General features: G+C 39.7%; 1 protein-coding gene across 3 annotated transcripts; it reads left to right on the top strand.

Moving 5' to 3' along the window:
• Window positions 1-928: 928 nt before the first annotated feature.
• Window positions 929-14091, top strand: LOC311048306 (rac GTPase-activating protein 1-like). Of its 3 annotated transcripts, none has more exons than XM_084061525.1 (17): window positions 929-1067; window positions 2821-2945; window positions 4804-5006; window positions 6545-6690; window positions 7110-7188; window positions 7731-7784; window positions 7971-8042; window positions 8252-8366; window positions 8566-8711; window positions 9106-9270; window positions 9681-9776; window positions 10363-10561; window positions 10888-10993; window positions 11491-11623; window positions 11806-11908; window positions 12460-12568; window positions 13271-14091. In XM_084061525.1, the coding sequence occupies exons 2-17, from the start codon at window positions 2849-2851 to the stop codon at window positions 13359-13361; spliced, it is 1914 nt and encodes a 637-aa protein (XP_083917651.1). In that variant the 5' UTR covers window positions 929-1067; window positions 2821-2848; the 3' UTR covers window positions 13362-14091. The 3 variants fall into 3 exon arrangements, with proteins under 3 accessions (XP_083917651.1, XP_083917652.1, XP_083917650.1); XM_084061526.1 differs by having other exon boundaries at window positions 971-1067; window positions 2832-2945; XM_084061524.1 differs by lacking the exon at window positions 929-1067 and adding an exon at window positions 1976-2075 and having other exon boundaries at window positions 2832-2945.
• Window positions 14092-17492: the final 3401 nt, after the last annotated feature.

Genomic DNA, 17492 nt, shown 5'->3' with positions numbered 1-17492 from the left:
TATATTTGACTGTGCACCATCACACACACACACACACACACACACACACACACACACACAGACGCACACGCGCACGCACGCACGCACGCACGCACGCACGCACGCACGCACGCACGCACGCACACACACACACACACACACACACACACACACACACACACACACACTACACATTTTCTAAATGAAAAAATACAAGATACAATAAAATGATATGTTATATCTTGTCAGAATCTGCTTTGTTTGCATTCATTTATGTGCCAAAAGAGTGACTCTGAGAACTGTTTCACTGTGGAATGCACATGAGAAGAATATATTCATTTCTAATCAATTGAGCAATTATTGAAGATATCTCCCCAATAAGTTGAAGGGTAAATTTATGTCTGATAAAGTGATAATAACGATGTACCGTGCATGTTAAAGTCATGTACTTTACAATATTTCCGACCATTTTCCAAAGCATACAGTCATTTTTTTAACAGCCAATTTAACACAGTTCTTATTTGACGCGATATTAAACAAGTCTATGGGAATTTAGAAAAATAACCGTGACCCAGGTAGGATGTGTAAATTACAGACATCAGTCCTTAAAGTGTCCAAATTGTGCTTTAATGACTTTAAAGACATATACTATTATTCGATTACACACCAAATTGTATTCAATATGTACTTGCAGAAATCAATTATTAATGTTGATACGATTGGAATTTGGATATATACGTATATAATATATATTATATTATATTCAATAGGCTATTGAATAGGCTAAAGGAATTTAAAAACTGATGTGGACTCATTGCCGTTACAACCCCCCACTCGTGGGGGCGACAGAGTGCACTCGGCTCTCTTCCGGAAGAAGAAGAAGGAGGAGGGGCGCTGTTTTTGAACTTTCAAAGCAGAACTGATAACAGAAGTTGAGGAATGTGTGGAGGCTCGGAGTTAGTACTTAGTTCAGTATCACACACACGGGACAGGTGTGGCTTTTACAGGCTAACTCTCGTACAATTTAGTCATCTAATCTTAGTGTTTAACTTCTGGAACCGTCAGGATTACATGTTTACAACATCGTGGTGAGTTTCTGTTCTTTTCTTGTTTACTAACTGACATTACCTGATGGGATACGTTATGCTAACTGCTAAGCTATTCCAACCAAATGGCATGTGATGATCAGATCACATGTTAATACACGACGGTGTCGGGTCTTTTCACCCCGAGTAACGTTACTTTTATTCGCTGATAGTTTATGTAACTTTATTATGCCTCAATGTAGCTCTGGTCCATAGCGTTAGCTATGTTACCTTTCAGCCGTTGTCAGTAGAAACATTCCATTGTCCAAATCTGTAGGGGGCGCAGTGGAGTAACTAAAATACGTTTTCCATCTGGTGGAATATTGTCTTTTCTGGCTAAAAAGTGTATTTTAGACGTGAGGTGGGGGGCTCAGAGTGTTCCCACTAAGGAGAGTAGGCTTTCAACGTCTTAAACCCGCATTTGTTTTGGTGAGTAGCGAAAGTATGTTTTATTTTTTACTAGAGACAAACTGCTGCGCTACCGCTGGTGTGCGGGCAACGGCTGAAAAGTAACATGGCGTTAAGGAGAACTCCTTCTAACGCTATGGACCAGAGCTAGTCTCAACGTAACATCATCTGTCACTACTCAACTCAGCCATTTCTCTGTGCTAATGTTAACGTTGGTTGATCTACTAGGACAGCGGTTTTCAACCATTTTCATATCAAGGTCTAGCCCCTACGGAACCTCTCCCTCCGCTGTACGCTGTATAGCTCGGAGCTATACATCGGAGGGAGAGGTTCCGTCGGAGCTAATCAAGGTCGATTGTTTATTCGGCATTTGAGCCACGGACCACCGTTTGATGAGATTTAGACTCTCACACTCAAAACTTTGAATATGCTGTTATCGTTAGATAAGATTGTGTCCACAAGTCCATGCTGTATTGATGTTTAGAAATCGGTATGTAAGACTTCTCGCCCTTCCTTACCGATATACTTGTGAAGAGGGACAATTAGTTTTCCATCAGAGCTCTTGCTGTTGCATGCTGATTCGCTGTATTTGCTGTACTTCAGGTTGTACCATTTGATCTCTTACATTCATTCTGTATTAGCTTAAGTTCATCTTATACTGGACATTACTTAATTGAATATTAATAAATAATTGGCTTTTATAATTCTAAACTGATCTGCCTGGACATTGCATTCCTTTGGTTTCCTCCTATAACAATATCTGAACTCGTTGGGTTTTTCACTTGAACACATAACTTAATGAACAATTTTTCATTGGTGTAAAGGCACAGAGAAAAAACCCTAACAGTACCATAGGAGAGATAACAGGCAAACGTTGATCAAAATAAAAAAATATTCTACATTCTCTAATTGTGGAGCCTTCTTGTAAATTAAGTAATGCAGATGTTTAACAATAATTTAACTCTTGAGAGTTAAAGAAGGTTTACAGGTTTAAACCAGGTTTACTGGTTTACAGGTTTCATACTCTCAATAGTTAAAGATCTAATAAGGTTCCATTTGGTTACCAACTCTCCATTTAGCTGGGGACCACCTGGAACCCCTTCACGGACAACTGGTTGTCCCCGGACCACTGGTTGAGAACCACTGTACTAGGATATAGTCTATAGACATGATGAATCTGATAGGAGTCGTCTGGTGTCAACCTGCACAACCAGTTCCACAAGCTGCTGATAGTTTAAACTTTATTATTAGTATGTCTCAATGTAGCCATGGTTCAGTCATGTTTCAGGGCTAGTCTCAATGTAACATAATTTCTCTGTGCTAATGCGAACTGATCTCTGATCTCTAGCTGATCTCTAGGCTACACAGAGACAGACATGATGATGGAGCCTCAGTCGTCTGGTGTCAACCTGCACAACCTGTTCAACAAGCTGCTGGCCCATGTGGACGTCCTGAATGAAGGCATCGAACCACGTGAGTAGTTAACCACTGTAGGCCAGCGTTTCCATGTCGGCTTATTACAAGCGACTTATAGGGCTTGTTTCTAAAGTGTAGTTGCTTATTTGGGCTTGTTTCCTAAATTTTGCCAAACCAGTGGTTCTCAGACACTTTCATGTCAAGGATCGCCAAATTAATATATATTTGTCTGCGGAGTGAAAATATTTTGTGCCAGGATCCCGTGTACCAGATTTTTGTTAAAATATCCCAATTTCTTTTCCAAGATTCTTTTGAAAATAGCAGATTTAGAAACTCACAACGCGTCGAGCTGGTGTAGCTGGTGTATGTGACACCTCAATGTGTGCTTCAGGAGGACATCCAAAACAGTCCTGCATTGTTTTGATGGTAACAGGATAGGTGGGCACTAGGGACATCTGGGCACCTTGATGTAAAATAGGCTATTTTGTCCAAAATCAATGTTAAAAATCAAAAATGTAGTATTTGGAAAATGTTTTGAAGTAAAGTACACATGATTAGAACATCACAATTAAGGTCTAATATTTCTACAATTGCTACAAAACCTGTATATCCAGTCATTTAAGGGCATGAACAAGAAGTTGAGGGATACATTTAAGTCTGATAATGATGTATCATGCACGTTCACATCATGTATACTTTACATTACTTAATACCATTTTTTTTTTTTTTTTTTACATTTTGGACAAAATAGCCAATTTTACATCGAGGTGCCCTAGCGCCCACCTGTCCTGATCTGTTTTGATCAGTGGTGCTAACTAATAGTAACTAATGTTTTCAAATAATTGTGGTGGAGTAAAAGTACAATATGCCTCTGAGATGTAGTGGAGTAAAAGCACTGAAAACTGGAAATACTCCAGTAATGTAAAAATACCTCAAAATTGTACTGAAGTACAGTACTTGAGTAAATGTACTTAGCTACGTTACACCACTGGTTTTGACCACTTATAAACTCTGATTATATTCATGACTTTCTATAGGGTTTGGTCTGACAAACACACACACTATGAATCAAAATATTGCCCAGTTTTAATCCAATGTTTACAAAAGTAAAAGAACAGCCCAACAATGCTTAAATACAGTTTAGAAATAATTTCTTACTGTTTGTTGACTCAATCACATAGTCATAGAGAATAAAAACATGTCTCATGGTCTGGATGGTGGTGGTGGGGCTACTTGTCTTTTTACATTTGTTCACTGATTGGGACTGAACATTGCGGCTGTTAAGAGCAAATGTACCACGAGTCCCTGAAAGGAAAATGAATGTTGCTGATTATGGAATTAATTATGATATACTGTAGGTTCATTGTGATAAATAAAGCAACCAGGCTACACTGGCTAGATTAACTGTGCGGTCTTTGCATACAAACATGTACCACATCTGTAGTCTACTCTGGTGCAGCCCAAGACGGCTGGGAGAGTCATTGTGGCGGGGGTTGGAAGTGGCTTTTCAACATTTCCATCTGAATTAACAAAGGAGTACTATTGTTCTTCTCTTTGCATTAGATTGGTTAACTATTTCCTTTTTATGTCTCCTTTCTGAAGGCCAATTCTATGTATTCTTTTCATTCTCACTAAATGCTTGAATACACATTTTGTCTGTATATATATGCCCTGTATATATATAACATGTATATAACAACACAATGTGACATAGCTCTGTTTGACACAATGCTGTACCCCCTCCAACTATATATACTTTACTTTACCCATTTTCTTAAGCCCATTTTCTTATATTTTGACACTTGCTTTGGCAATGTAAGCGTATGTTTTCTCATGCCAATAAAGCTCCTTTGAATTGAATAATTTATAAACCGATCACATAAGTAAAACTATTCTTCTCCTGCGTCCAATCCAGAGTTCATCCAGCTAGCGATGAACTTCGATGAGTGCCGGAAGAAGTGGCTGCAGGCGGATGTCGACCTGGGTTCCTGTAAGGAGGGGCTGGCTAAGGCAGAAACTGAGAACGGGTCCCTTGAGGTCAAATTAAAGCATGCTCGAAACCAAGTGGACGTTGAAATACGCCGGCGGCAGAAGGCTGAGGCAGAATATGAAAAGCTGGTTGGTATATTAAAGCTTCTATGTCGTATAAAATCTAAATGGGTTTCCTGTCGATTTTCACAATGCCCTTAAGACGGTCAGGTCGAATTGTCGGAGCTTTTGTGATTAATGTGATTAATTAATAGTAACTGTCCTGATCAATAACTTATGCATTGAGGCTACAAGTGTGTGGGTGCTTTTTCTGAACTTGCCACCGTACTAGTCCAGGGGCCAACACTGATATTTTCACAAATTGGTACCACCTGAGGTGGCCGTAAAGTTTTTGTATTTTTGTATTCCTACATGTCTCTAGTTTATATTTTGGTATGATACATCTTCCAATTCAGTAGCTTAATGGCAGTTATCACTACCTACCGGCTAATGTATCCGGTAGGAGACACAAAGTAGAATATTTGTGTCTCCTACCGGAAATACACCCGGGCATCAAATTATTGCGACAAAAAACAAAATATATCCATGTATTCAAGGCTTTATGGGGTGTGCAATTGATAACTTCTCAGATTTTTGGTGTTTGCAAAAAGACTGCTTTCCATAAGCATGTAAAAGTTGACCCTCCTTCGGTCTAGGGTGGTCATAGCTGAATGGGTAGAGAGTCCCCCTGGGAAACTTAAAAGAGGAGTTCACCCAAAAAATGATTATTTTCTGTCAATTGCACACCCCATGAAGCCTTGAATACATGGATATATTTTGTTTTTTGTCGCAATAATTTGATGCCCGGGTGTATTTCCAGTAGGAGACACAAAGATTCTACTTTGTGTCTCCTACCGGATACATTAGCCGGTTTAGAGTGATTACTGTCATTAAGCTACTGAATTGGAAGATGTATCATACCAAAATATAAACTAGAGACATGTAGGAATACAAAAATACCAAAAATGTACGGCCACCTTAGGTGGTACCAAAATCTGCCTTGGCCCCTGGACTAACAGTACTATTGCCAATACCTGGAAGGAAGAAAAAAGAAATTTGAAGTTGGCAGTTGGTCTTCTCAGTTAATTGTTCACACCGTACTTTGATGAAGATAGTGCTTTATAAGCCAATGCATTACCTTTTGTTCACTAATGCTCATCATTAATACTAATAATAATCACTAATGTTTCTTTGTTTGCTTGACATCATCTGCATGGATTAAAGTTCTCAGTCGCCACTGATTTCAGTCCTTTGGAGCATGTTACACAGCGACAATAGCCGATCTACAAGCTTGTAGATAGGCATTTGAAGTGGTCAAACTAGCAATATGTTCAGATTTTTCCATAAAACCCTAACCCAGTCTCAGATATTTCATAAAAGCAAGGTTAAAGCCTCAATCTGTGATTTCTTCACCTGGTTGGTTGGCAGTATGTGGGACAGCAGGAACAATATGACTAAAACACGTATTTTTACATATTGTGTTGATTGTTTAGGAAACGGCACCACTAGTGTGGGGAGGGGCGCCCTTCATAATGTTTCACAAATCACATAATAGGACGTACACATTTTTCCAGTTGTGAGATTTTATTTAGCTTTTAATCCATGAATCTGCTTGTTTGTGGGTCCAGGAGCGTCAGCTGCAGCTGATCAAGGACCTGTTGATCTCAGAGAACAACAGCAACAGTGTTCACCTGAGTGAGGAACAGCGCTCTGCCCTGGCCTTCCTCAGCGCTCACTCCCAGGTAGCGAGGGCAAACCTCAACAACAGCCGCAGGTGAGCATCATAATCTTTTCTGTCAGCTCCATCATTTTTGTAATGTTTTCCAGAAGAAATACAGTTATGATGATGACCCACATACCCAACCTGAAGGGAAAATACATGTATGCAGAATAAACATTAATCAGAATAGTAGACATGAATTTAGGCTCCTTTTAATAATAAATGTGAATGTGTTGTAGCTTCAGGTCTTCATACTCAATTTCTTAGGGTCTGTAGCCCTCCTAGATACCAAGTACAAGAACTTTATCAAGCAATTCAATTTCATCTATATATATATTAGTCTACCCCATAACACTGAAATCTTGAATTCTGAACTTCAGTTCATAGAATCCTGCAAACTACATGCAACTTAATGTTCTACAAATTATAAAAGTTTTATCCTGATTATGTGCTTTCTCAATTTTTTTGTACAGGTTAACTCGCATTGATGAATCGGGCCAATCGGCCTCCTTGCTGTCAGACATTAGTTATGACCAAACAGATGACTCTGTGGTATGGTTACCCCTTTTATCTTTTACCCCTTATGTCTTTTTGTTATGCATTGTATGATAATGGTAGTAATCCACTGATTCAACCTTATGACCCCTATACTAGTATCTATTCTGGGCATGTCATAATACAGTAGGCGAAAATAGCTGATCTACAAGCTGACAACCCGTTTGATGCTTAGCTTGTAGATGGGCTATTTTTGGTGAAGAGATTTGGTGTAGAAGGGGAAAAGGTAGGAGACTAAGTAATACTCCTACTTTTTCCCCTTCTACACCAAATTGCACACACTTCGTTGGGTCTATACTTTGTAAGTAGTCACCCAGTGAAGTGTGTGCGAAGTATAGGGATTAAGTAGTTAAAGAGGCATTCACCCAAAATACACTTCCAAATATAAATTTTGGGGAAATGCAACGTGGCTGTATTCACACATTACTTACTACCATAAACGATTGGAATTTTTGAACTTATGTACAAGATCCCTTATAATTTTCTATTATAATGAAAATGACTTGTATGTTTTTATTTATCAACATCTCTCTCTCCAGGACTGGGATTCCTCTGTGATGAAGCATGTGAGATTACGCAAGCGGCAGAAAAGAGTGAGTGATGTGTCACATTTCAGTAAGATTTCTCCACAAAGCCTATTGAGCTGTCATTTTACTGTAATATATGCAGCCTGTGGATTTGATGGCCATCCAAACATTGACAGTGGCTTGCTAGACACTTATTATAGGATGTCAAGTTCAGTTGATAGTAAAGAGATTTTATGTCCTTTTCATCCTCAGCGTTCCTCCAGAAAACTCTGTGATGCTCCTCCACAGGCAGTGAAGAAACCCCGTTCCACAGGGCGAGAGAGGGTAATAATGACCTCTGGCACTAACATGCGCAATAGCTGTGGCATAGATTATTATTATTTTTTTTTAAGTATCCATAATAATAACTAATGTGAATTTGTCGCCTAGCCTCATTAGAAGATCAACCTATCAAATGGCAAGATGGAGAAAAATCAGTTGAAGTGGAACCGTTTTTGTTGACAATAGTATGACATGTGTGTCTCATTATTCAGATGAATGAGTCTGTGGTAGCCAAAACCACCATCACTGTCGTGGCCAATGGTGGGCCTGTCGAGACCGTCTCCACCATTGAGACGGTGCCTTACTACTTACGCAGTAGAAGGACAGGTAAGAACCTTATAACCCATCTTCATTTGAGCCTTGAGAATGATCTTGATCTCACTGAAACCTAGACTTTAAGGAAACATGTTCTGTTATTAAACCAGTCTGACTGCTTTCATTGTTCCTTTATTGTCAGAGAAAAACAGATTTTGCCATACAAGTGAAGTTTGGTGGTTTTGAGGTGTGACACATGATCTCTCTATAGGTCCAGCATGGGCAGATACGACCACTACAGATCAGTCTGAGACAGCCAGTGAGGCTCCCTGTACGCCACGAGCAAAGGTCCCACCTCCACCCAGAACTACCAGAGCCAATGTCGGAGGAAAGAAACACCAGTTGATCCCTAAAACGGTATGAGCCCATATTTCACTGACCTCTTATGACTATGAGATGGGTGTGAAGTCCATTGCCATTGCAGTGCTGTACAGAAGGGAAACTATAATTCAGTTAATTTGTTGATGGTTATTATAGTCTCTACACAACATCATCTATGATGCAGATCCAGTTTGACAGAGAAAATCCCCCTTTCTGTCTATTTTGTTTCTAATCCCTTGATGCATTTCACAGGCAAGCACCAGCCTATCATGTCCATATTGCCTGTGGCCAACATCAAACTGATTAATATTTTCAGATTTATGAACGTATTTTACTGTCATTTTGTGGTCTAAATGAATCAAATATTTGGTGTTAGTTGCAGCTAGTGAACTGAAATCTGAACTGTCATGCACTAATCTCTTGCTCCAAGGTTATCAAGTCTGAGTTCTGTGTACCATGTGGAAGGAGAACCAAGTTTGGTAAGATGTACCTGCGGTGCCAGGATTGCAGGATGGTGACCCATCCAGAGTGCCGTGACCGCTGCCCCTTGCCCTGTAACCCTACTGCTGTTAGCACCCCCGTGAGGAACGCAGAGGTACTGCATTGCTTTTGAGCCACATGGCATGCATTCATTCCCTCACGTTTCAATTAGGGCTGTCACAATTATTACGTAATTGTCTAATCGTAATTATTTCAGATGATAGCAATTATTTTTGCATAATCGTCATCGTTTCCATGTTGAAAAATGTTCGCTATTTTTACATGTATGAAGTTATTAAATATGTCAATAATGTCTTTATATATTTGTCATATCTGCCCTGTGCAATTTTTGATTACGAAGCCTATAAAAGGCTTCATATGTTCAATGCCAAACACACAATTAAATTGTTAATCGCAATTTGTTTTTGAGTGACAATTAATCGTCAACTTAAAATTGTAATCGTGACAGCCCTAGTTTCAATGTTTCTTCACTAATACTCACATCCATGTATCCTGTGTGTGCAGGCAACCCTGGCTGACTTTGCGCCGACCACCGCTCCCATGATCCCCATCTTGGTGATCATGTGCATCAGGGAGATTGAGCGCAGGGGAATGCGTGAGGTGGGGATGGCTCCAGGCCTTCATTATCCTTGTACAGTTCTCATTTTCCCTGTCGGTATTGTAGGAGATCTGTTCTATTTTTAGTCATTTAATGCAGTGGTTCTCAAACTTTTTCATGTCAAGGACCCCCTAATTGACACTTATTACCCTGCGGACCCCCATTTGAAAAGATAAGCCAGGAACCCCAATAAGAGAAGGTTTTTACGGTTCTCTAGCAGTGATTCTCAACCATTTTAATTTCAAGGACCCCCAGTTTGACATGCATTTGGCTGACTACTCCCATTTAGTGGCATTTCTATCTCTGAGACCCCAATTTATATTGTAAAATCAATGTTAATTTAACTCTGAGAGTGTACAAATGGAACCAAATTTGGTTCCATTTGTACACTCTCAAAGTTACAGACCCATAAGGGTCCATTTGGTGCCTAATCTATCATTTAGCTGGGGACCCCCTGGAACCCCCTCAAGTACCCCTGGGGGTCCTCGGACCCCACTTTGAGAACCAATGATTTAATGCACCTGTGCCAAATGTGAAAGGGTCAAACAATGACCAGTGCTTTTCTTGGATCGTTTTTCCTTTCCACAGGTCGGCCTTTACCGCCTTTCTGGCACCGATCGCACAGTCAAAGAGCTGAAAGAGAAGTTCATGAGGGGGAAGACTTTGCCTTCCCTCAACAAAATAGACGACATTAATGTCATCACGGGTGTCCTCAAAGACTTCCTCAGGAACCTTCCAGAACCCCTGCTCACCTGCCGCCTCAACAAAGCCTTCATGGAGGCAGCTGGTCAGTTCCTGAAATGAACTTTGTAATACACCGTTGGTGTGTGAAGATTAAAGTATCTTGAATTGTGTTTTATAATTTCCAACAAGCCTTTCCAGGTCTTAAATACAGTTATATTTAGAATGTCTGCTATACACAGTTACATGGAGAGTTAAACTTTAATTCACTGGAGAACTTGCTTGAAATTTTGTTTTTAAATTATCTTCAATTTAACCTTCTGAAAGTCACACAGTTAAAACTTTGTGTTGCCTCAGGTAGTAATAAAGGACCTCTTGCTACCGCAGAGGGCAGAGCCCTGCTGTCAATCATTAGTCTTGTTTTGCCCCCAGAAATCCAGGATGAGGGCAACAGCCTGGCCATGTTTTACCAGACGGTCAGTGAGCTGCCCTACCCAAACCGTGACACCCTGGCCTGTTTGATGATTCATCTGCAGAAGTAAGTCCTTTTTTTAAAGCACTGACACTCCCAGATGCCTTCGATCAGCTTTTTAATTTCTTCAAGGACCCCCAGTTTGATATGTATTAGTCCACGGACCCCCATTTGATACCGTTCTTTTATATCTGGGTCCTCTCTGTATCTACACTGGAAAATCCTCAGTGTTTAACTCTAAAAGTGTACAAATCCATTTTGGAAAATCCTCAGTGTTTAACCGTAAAAAAAAAAGTGTCTTACGGTCTGAGTTACAGACCCGTAAGGATCCATTGGACCGTTGGTGGGTGCCTACGGGCCTAGCGGTCCAGGCGGAAACCACATATAGGCTCTAATGCTAGAGCCTATATGTTAGTTAGAATCCCGATCCCGATGACCTTTGCTTTATGTCTCCCTGTTTCCTGTCTCCTTCAACTGTGTAATATCAATAGGCAGAAAAGCCCCCCCGAAAAATGCAATAAAAAAAAATAACATTAACTTGATGACCCCACTGTTTTTCCTAGGGTTTCCAAGTGTGTGGAAAACAAGATGGACGTGAACAACCTAGCCAGGGTGTTTGGCCCCACCCTGGTGGGCCATGCTGTCCCTGACCCAGACCCAATGACCATTTTACATGACACCAGCAGACAGCCACGGGTAAGTAGAGATGCCTGTGGATGTGAGCAGTGTTTTCTCATGTACAAGATGTGAGCACTGATCCAGCCTGTTCCTGCTTTGCCTTCAAATGAGCGTTAATGTAAATAATTTGCCACATGACTTGACCTATGAGCCAATACTCCCTCAGAAAAGTATCTAACCGATACGGCTCCTGTACCCAGGTGATCGAGCGCTTGCTGAGTATCCCAGCAGAGTACTGGAGTCATTTTGCCCATCCAGATAACACGGACAATGGTGAAGACATGCACACGCCTGATCTCCAAGGTAAATAATCCTAATTGGATGGCAGAGTATATTGGCCGATGAGAGATCTGCTATTTTGGAGGAACGAGATAGACGAGATAAACGCATAAGTTGTAAAATACAATGAATGGTAGACAGTTCTACAGACCTCATATGCTCTGATTCTGAACTATACGAGGTTTGTCAAAAAAAAGGAGCGTGGCTGCCATAGTCCTGTTACTTTTCTGACACACCTCGTATGTGCATATATAACATAAAACATATTCTGATATAATATAATCTCTAGAAACAAGGCATAGATGTTTCAGTGACTACTTATCGATGGGACTGTTTGACACAGATTTTTATCATAATTTTACATGTTTTTGTATAGCACTTTGTAAAACAAAGATACTAAGTGCTTTATAACACAAGAAAACATTAGAACAAAATTCATTCAAGATTCAATTCAATCAAAAATAAGATAACAAATGGGGGGGGGGGGACTGATATAAAACGGGGATGAAACTGATATAAAACAGGGATGAAAGAGACTATATCCAATTTTAAGATGTATTGGTCATTTTCTGCAGTGAGCATATTGGGACCAGTGACCACTCCAGAGCATCATGCGATGACCAAAACACCATCTTCCAGCTCGCTCTCCCAGCGCATGAAGCAGACCCTCTCCAGCACCACCCTGTAAGTGCACACCCATACATACTCTGATTATATACTGTGTACTGCTAGGCCTGTCACAATTAGTACATAATCGCCTAATCGCAATTATTTGAGATAATCGCAATCATTTTTGCATAATCGTGTTGAAATTTTTTCATACTGTACATTTTGAAAATGTTTCAGAAATAGTGGAAATAGCAGATCTACAAGCTCACAACACGTCGCCACGCGACGCGTTGTGAGATTGTAGATCTGCTTTTTCCACTATTTTGTAACAGATTGTTAGTGTGAAATATTAAATATGGCGTATTTTGCCCATAATACGAGGCATTATTGATTTTTTTGGTCATTGTTAGTCATTTCTTTGTCTATTTAAGTCTTTTGTCATATCTGCCCCGTGAAACTTTGTTTACAAGGCCCAAAAGCCACACAATTAAATCGTTAATCGCAATTATTTGAGTGACAATTAATCGTCAAGCAAAATGTCATAACCGTGACAGCCCTATGTACTGCAATCATCACGGTTTTAGTTACTTGCATTGTATAGTGTGCAGTGGATCAATATTATGAATTGGGGGCATGCCAGTAGCTGACCTGATTGACAACGTAATCACAACGTTCCATTCTGTCTGGAGATCTGTGTTGCATATTTTTCTGTGAAAACTGCCTAAAACAGAAGAAAATATCAATTGGACTGACTTTCTGTCATCACCCCCTCCGTAGATTCGGGAGCAAGAGTAAAGCGTCGACTCCCTCTAGTCGGCATCCCTCTACTCGACAGAATGGCTACTTTGCCTCTCCACAACTTAAGTGAAGGTGATCGGGAGAAAAGTATAAAAGCACCCATTTGGTATCACTGGGTAATCTTATCTACTGCGATAACTGTATTATTTACACAATCATATGGGAAAACTACTGTGCAATTTAAATTTTATTTCTTAACACTAACCCTTTATTGCTTTGAAAAAAGAAAACTATACATAATATATATATCTTTTAACGATGATTAACATATAGTAACTGTTTTAATGATGAAACAACTCCTGAACCATATAAGTGCCATTGTCTGCTATACCTTTTTATGGGCTATGTTTTCATTTAATGTGTTGATGCATCATGCAACCTGTGGTTCTAACCGCAGGGACAGGTGCTCTAGCACATTTGACACAAACTGTACGGCTGGATTTAACTTTAAGCGTTTTTGATTGCTGTAAAACTGCCACTAATTGTTTTTATATCTAGCTTGCTTTATATCTATGTTGCATGAAACTAAACTTTAGTTGGTTTTTTTTACAATTTAATGTTAAGTGGCATTGACTTTGTATTACTAAGGGATTGTATTACATTTTGCACTGTATCTGTGGAGCCAGCCATGTAAAGGTATTGCCTGAAGATGCACACTGTACCACAAGAGGTTGCCATTGCATCATTTTTGACATGCTAGCATGTAAAAATGATTTATTCACTGTAAAGAGCCAGTCATTTCTGACACTCCTTTTTTTTTGTATGATGATCAACAATCATAATAAAAAAGGATAACCACTTTTCACTGCCCTCGTTGAACTTGACCAGTAGGAAGGCGACACATTCATTATATCAATAGTATGTAGAAGTGGAGAGTATGGTGTAGGGGTTACAGTAGCAAAAGCAACACACCCAAAACCAAACAAAATGGACACTGTAGAAGAGTCGGAGCTAGAGGATCCCGCCTAAATCTCCTCCGGGGGACCCTCCCCTTCTGATTGGAAAAGAGTAGGGGAACACAACAGTCAGGAAGACTGTCAGTAGTCTGATAATTCTATGAAACAAAAAATATGCAAAAGAATAATTCAGCTAAAGAAATACCATTCCAAAAGCAGGTGTACAAGACTCCTGTAAATAAGATTTCTAACAATATTTTAAGCTAATCTCTCTTCTCTCTCTAATCTCTCTTTTCTATTTGCAGTGGGGAAAAACAGCTCCTGACCTCCAAGTGTAACAGTTGAGTTTCCACCTCAGAAAAGCCAGATGCTAGGATCAAATTAAGACAGAAAGCAGAGATAACGTGCAACAAGAGATAGGAGCATATAAGCACAGTCAATTTACTCTCATTATGTGAGAGTGCTCAGCCATCTCTACAACATGCCAGGGGTGTGAAAATACATTGTAAAGAAAGAGCTTTGGAGAAAAAGGTGCTATATAAATACAGTGCATTTACATACTGTATGTACAACTTTAACATAAGGCCAAGAACCATAGATCACGGCCCTCCTGGAGGACTGTCACACTGATATACGTGTGTGTGTGTGTGTGTGTGTGTGTGTGTGTGTGTGTGTTAGTTATATATACTGTGTATATAAAACCTTTATTTGACTAGGAAGTCACATTGAGAGTGAACATCTCTTTTACAAGTGAGACCTAGCCAAGATGGGACCAAAGCAGAATAGAACAAAACAACAGACAAACACAGCATCAATAACAGCAGAAGTACACAACAACAATTAAACAAACTAAAATGATCCAATATAAAAGTATATATATTATATGTTGGGTATTCATTATCGCCTTTTAAGATCCAGAAGTGAGAGATGGTCAAATGTCTTTCTTTAGCTGCAAATTGTTGCATGACCATGGGCCTCAGTACTGTAGATTAGAATAAGCTCATCTTGGCTGCCTTATTTCAGACAGCAGGTACAACCACTTTTGACATTGTCACTCCTAGGGCTGTGAATCTTCTGCTATCTCACGATTCCGATTCGGGGGGGTCACGATTCCTTTTTTTTCGACTTCTTTTCGAAACAAACGATTCTTGAATCAAAAACGATTTCTTTTCCCAATTCAAAACAATTCTCGATTAAAAAACGTTTTCCCCCGATTCAGCCCAGAACTTGCCACTTCTCAAAAATGTCATTATACAAAAATACTCGATTTCGAAAGATTTATTTTTATTTTTTTAGAATCGATTCTGAATCAACATGAGAATCGCGATTCGTATTCGAATCGTTTTTGGATTGGGATTGTGTCTTGCGCTATTGCATATTGAACCACCCTGTACCCTGTTCCCCCCGGAGTCCGGACACCTTTCTCTTTTTGCTGCGCACATAGTCAACTATCAAGTCTATAGCTACTGACTCTGTAGCTGACTCCTGAATGCATTGATTATTGTGTTGACTGATATTAAGCTCAAATTTGATTATACAAAGCCAGGGTTGAACTAAAAATAAAACATGTTATTGTTAAAAGTGTAATTTTTGCACACTATATGAGTGCGCAGGGGAACTAACCCCATTGTGTCTAGATTGCGTGAAGCGTACATGTGGCAAATTCACTTTTACTAAAACAAATTTAAATGCAAAATGTGTGTACATTTTTACACTTTCAGAGTTACATTATTACCCCATTACAGTAAGCGCACATGTGTCATGTAAGTTGTTATATTCATGTTACCTAATGTTTAACATACTTCATCTTAATTTTCCTTCTTGTAAATTCAATGTTTCCCATTGTTATGCAACATATACTTCCGTGAAAGGATCAGAACATACTATAGCAGTTATCCCATAGACAGGCAGATGTGGAGTTGAATGATAATGGAATTTGGCTCATTGTTCCAACAGTCATTACAGCTATCTCCATAATCTATTGGCTGAGTGGGCAGGCGATGAGGTCCGGTATTATGAATTAAAGAAGGGATCATTTATACTTCTTACAGTTATTCCATTAACAGTAGCTGTGGAGAGAGAACCAAGTCAGCCTGAACTCATTGACATACATTTTATACAGCTTCATTCAACACAGTGCTTCAGCAACACAAAAGGCCCTTTGAGATGTGAGCCTGGCTGGTTGGAGGAGAAATGAGAATATGGTGTATAGTGAAGACTTCTACGAAATTAGCTTATTCTTTGCCTCTCTCCCTCACGCACGCACGCGCGCGCGCACACACACACACACACACGCGCGCGCACAAACACGCACAGATGCACACCAAGCATGGCTCAGAAAAGGCCCTTCAAAGAATGTTTGAATTTCAAATCAACATTAATAGTTCATTAGCCTGAAATAAGGTCTCCTGAGTGTAAATCTGTCCTCTCACTGGGGGATTTAGTGTTTATTTATACTGTATGGTGGAGTAGCATCCAGTCAGCGGCTGCAGACATCAAACAGCTGGCTGTGTACAGCTCTGTATTCCACCAGGCCCCAGTGTGCATTGATAGATCTCAGCCAAGCTGTGGGACTACAAGGGCCAAATGAGTAACTAGTCCAATTAAGAGCTCTTAAATAAATTACAATCTAAGCTCGTAAACACACAACAACATCGCAATTTAATTCCTCTCTTTATATGGTGAACTGCAGGCGGCAACGACAAGAAAAAAAAACAAACAGTTATCAGCATCCCTGGAAGCTGAATACAATTCATATGCATGCAGTTATTGCTCTTTATTGATTAATGTTAAGTCAATAGGTACTGTAGCTGTAGTCATGTGACTGGAATATTACTTGCTTTAGGTTGTGTTCAATAATGTCAGCAGCTCAAGTCAATACCTGACTCCAACACTAGCCAATTAAACCCATTTAATCAATACACATATTGTATATCAATCAGTGCATTTGTAAATTTCTGTCATGTTAACCGTAAGAACAAAACATATTCATTGCGTGTGTGTTCTGTGTATACAGGAGAGTGAAGAGTAGAGAGTAGGCACGTTATGGTGAAACACAGGTCCTGAGCTGGGAATCAAACTGGGGATGTTACAGTGAGGTCTGTGGTGTGCCCGTGACGGAATGAGCCAAGACGCACCCCGTAATTAAATTTGTTATATGAATACTGTCCACATATTTTATCATTTGTAAATGTCACTGTCAGGTCTGAAGTCTAGAAAATGAGGTTGGAAGATTGAGCAGTCCCTGAGCTTTAAGAACTGATTCAATATGTATGCTATAGCTACAGTATTGACCCTTTTCACAG

Source organism: Gymnoscopelus microlampas, assembly GCF_963454915.1.
Source record: "Gymnoscopelus microlampas genome assembly, chromosome: 7".
Classification (NCBI taxonomy): domain Eukaryota; kingdom Metazoa; phylum Chordata; class Actinopteri; order Myctophiformes; family Myctophidae; genus Gymnoscopelus; species Gymnoscopelus microlampas.
The sequence above is the reverse complement of the archived record's forward strand: the minus strand, read 5'-3'. Positions and strand labels throughout refer to the sequence as shown.

Bases quoted from the DNA above. Each gene is read 5' to 3' on its own strand.
- LOC311048306 (XM_084061524.1), top strand. From the start codon at position 2,045: ATGCTGATTCGCTGTATTTGCTGTACTTCAG. The intron at 2,946-4,803 runs GTGAGTAGTTAA...CGTCCAATCCAG, and splicing joins GAATGAAGGCATCGAACCAC to AGTTCATCCAGCTAGCGATG. The intron at 8,043-8,251 runs GTAATAATGACC...CTCATTATTCAG, and splicing joins GTTCCACAGGGCGAGAGAGG to ATGAATGAGTCTGTGGTAGC.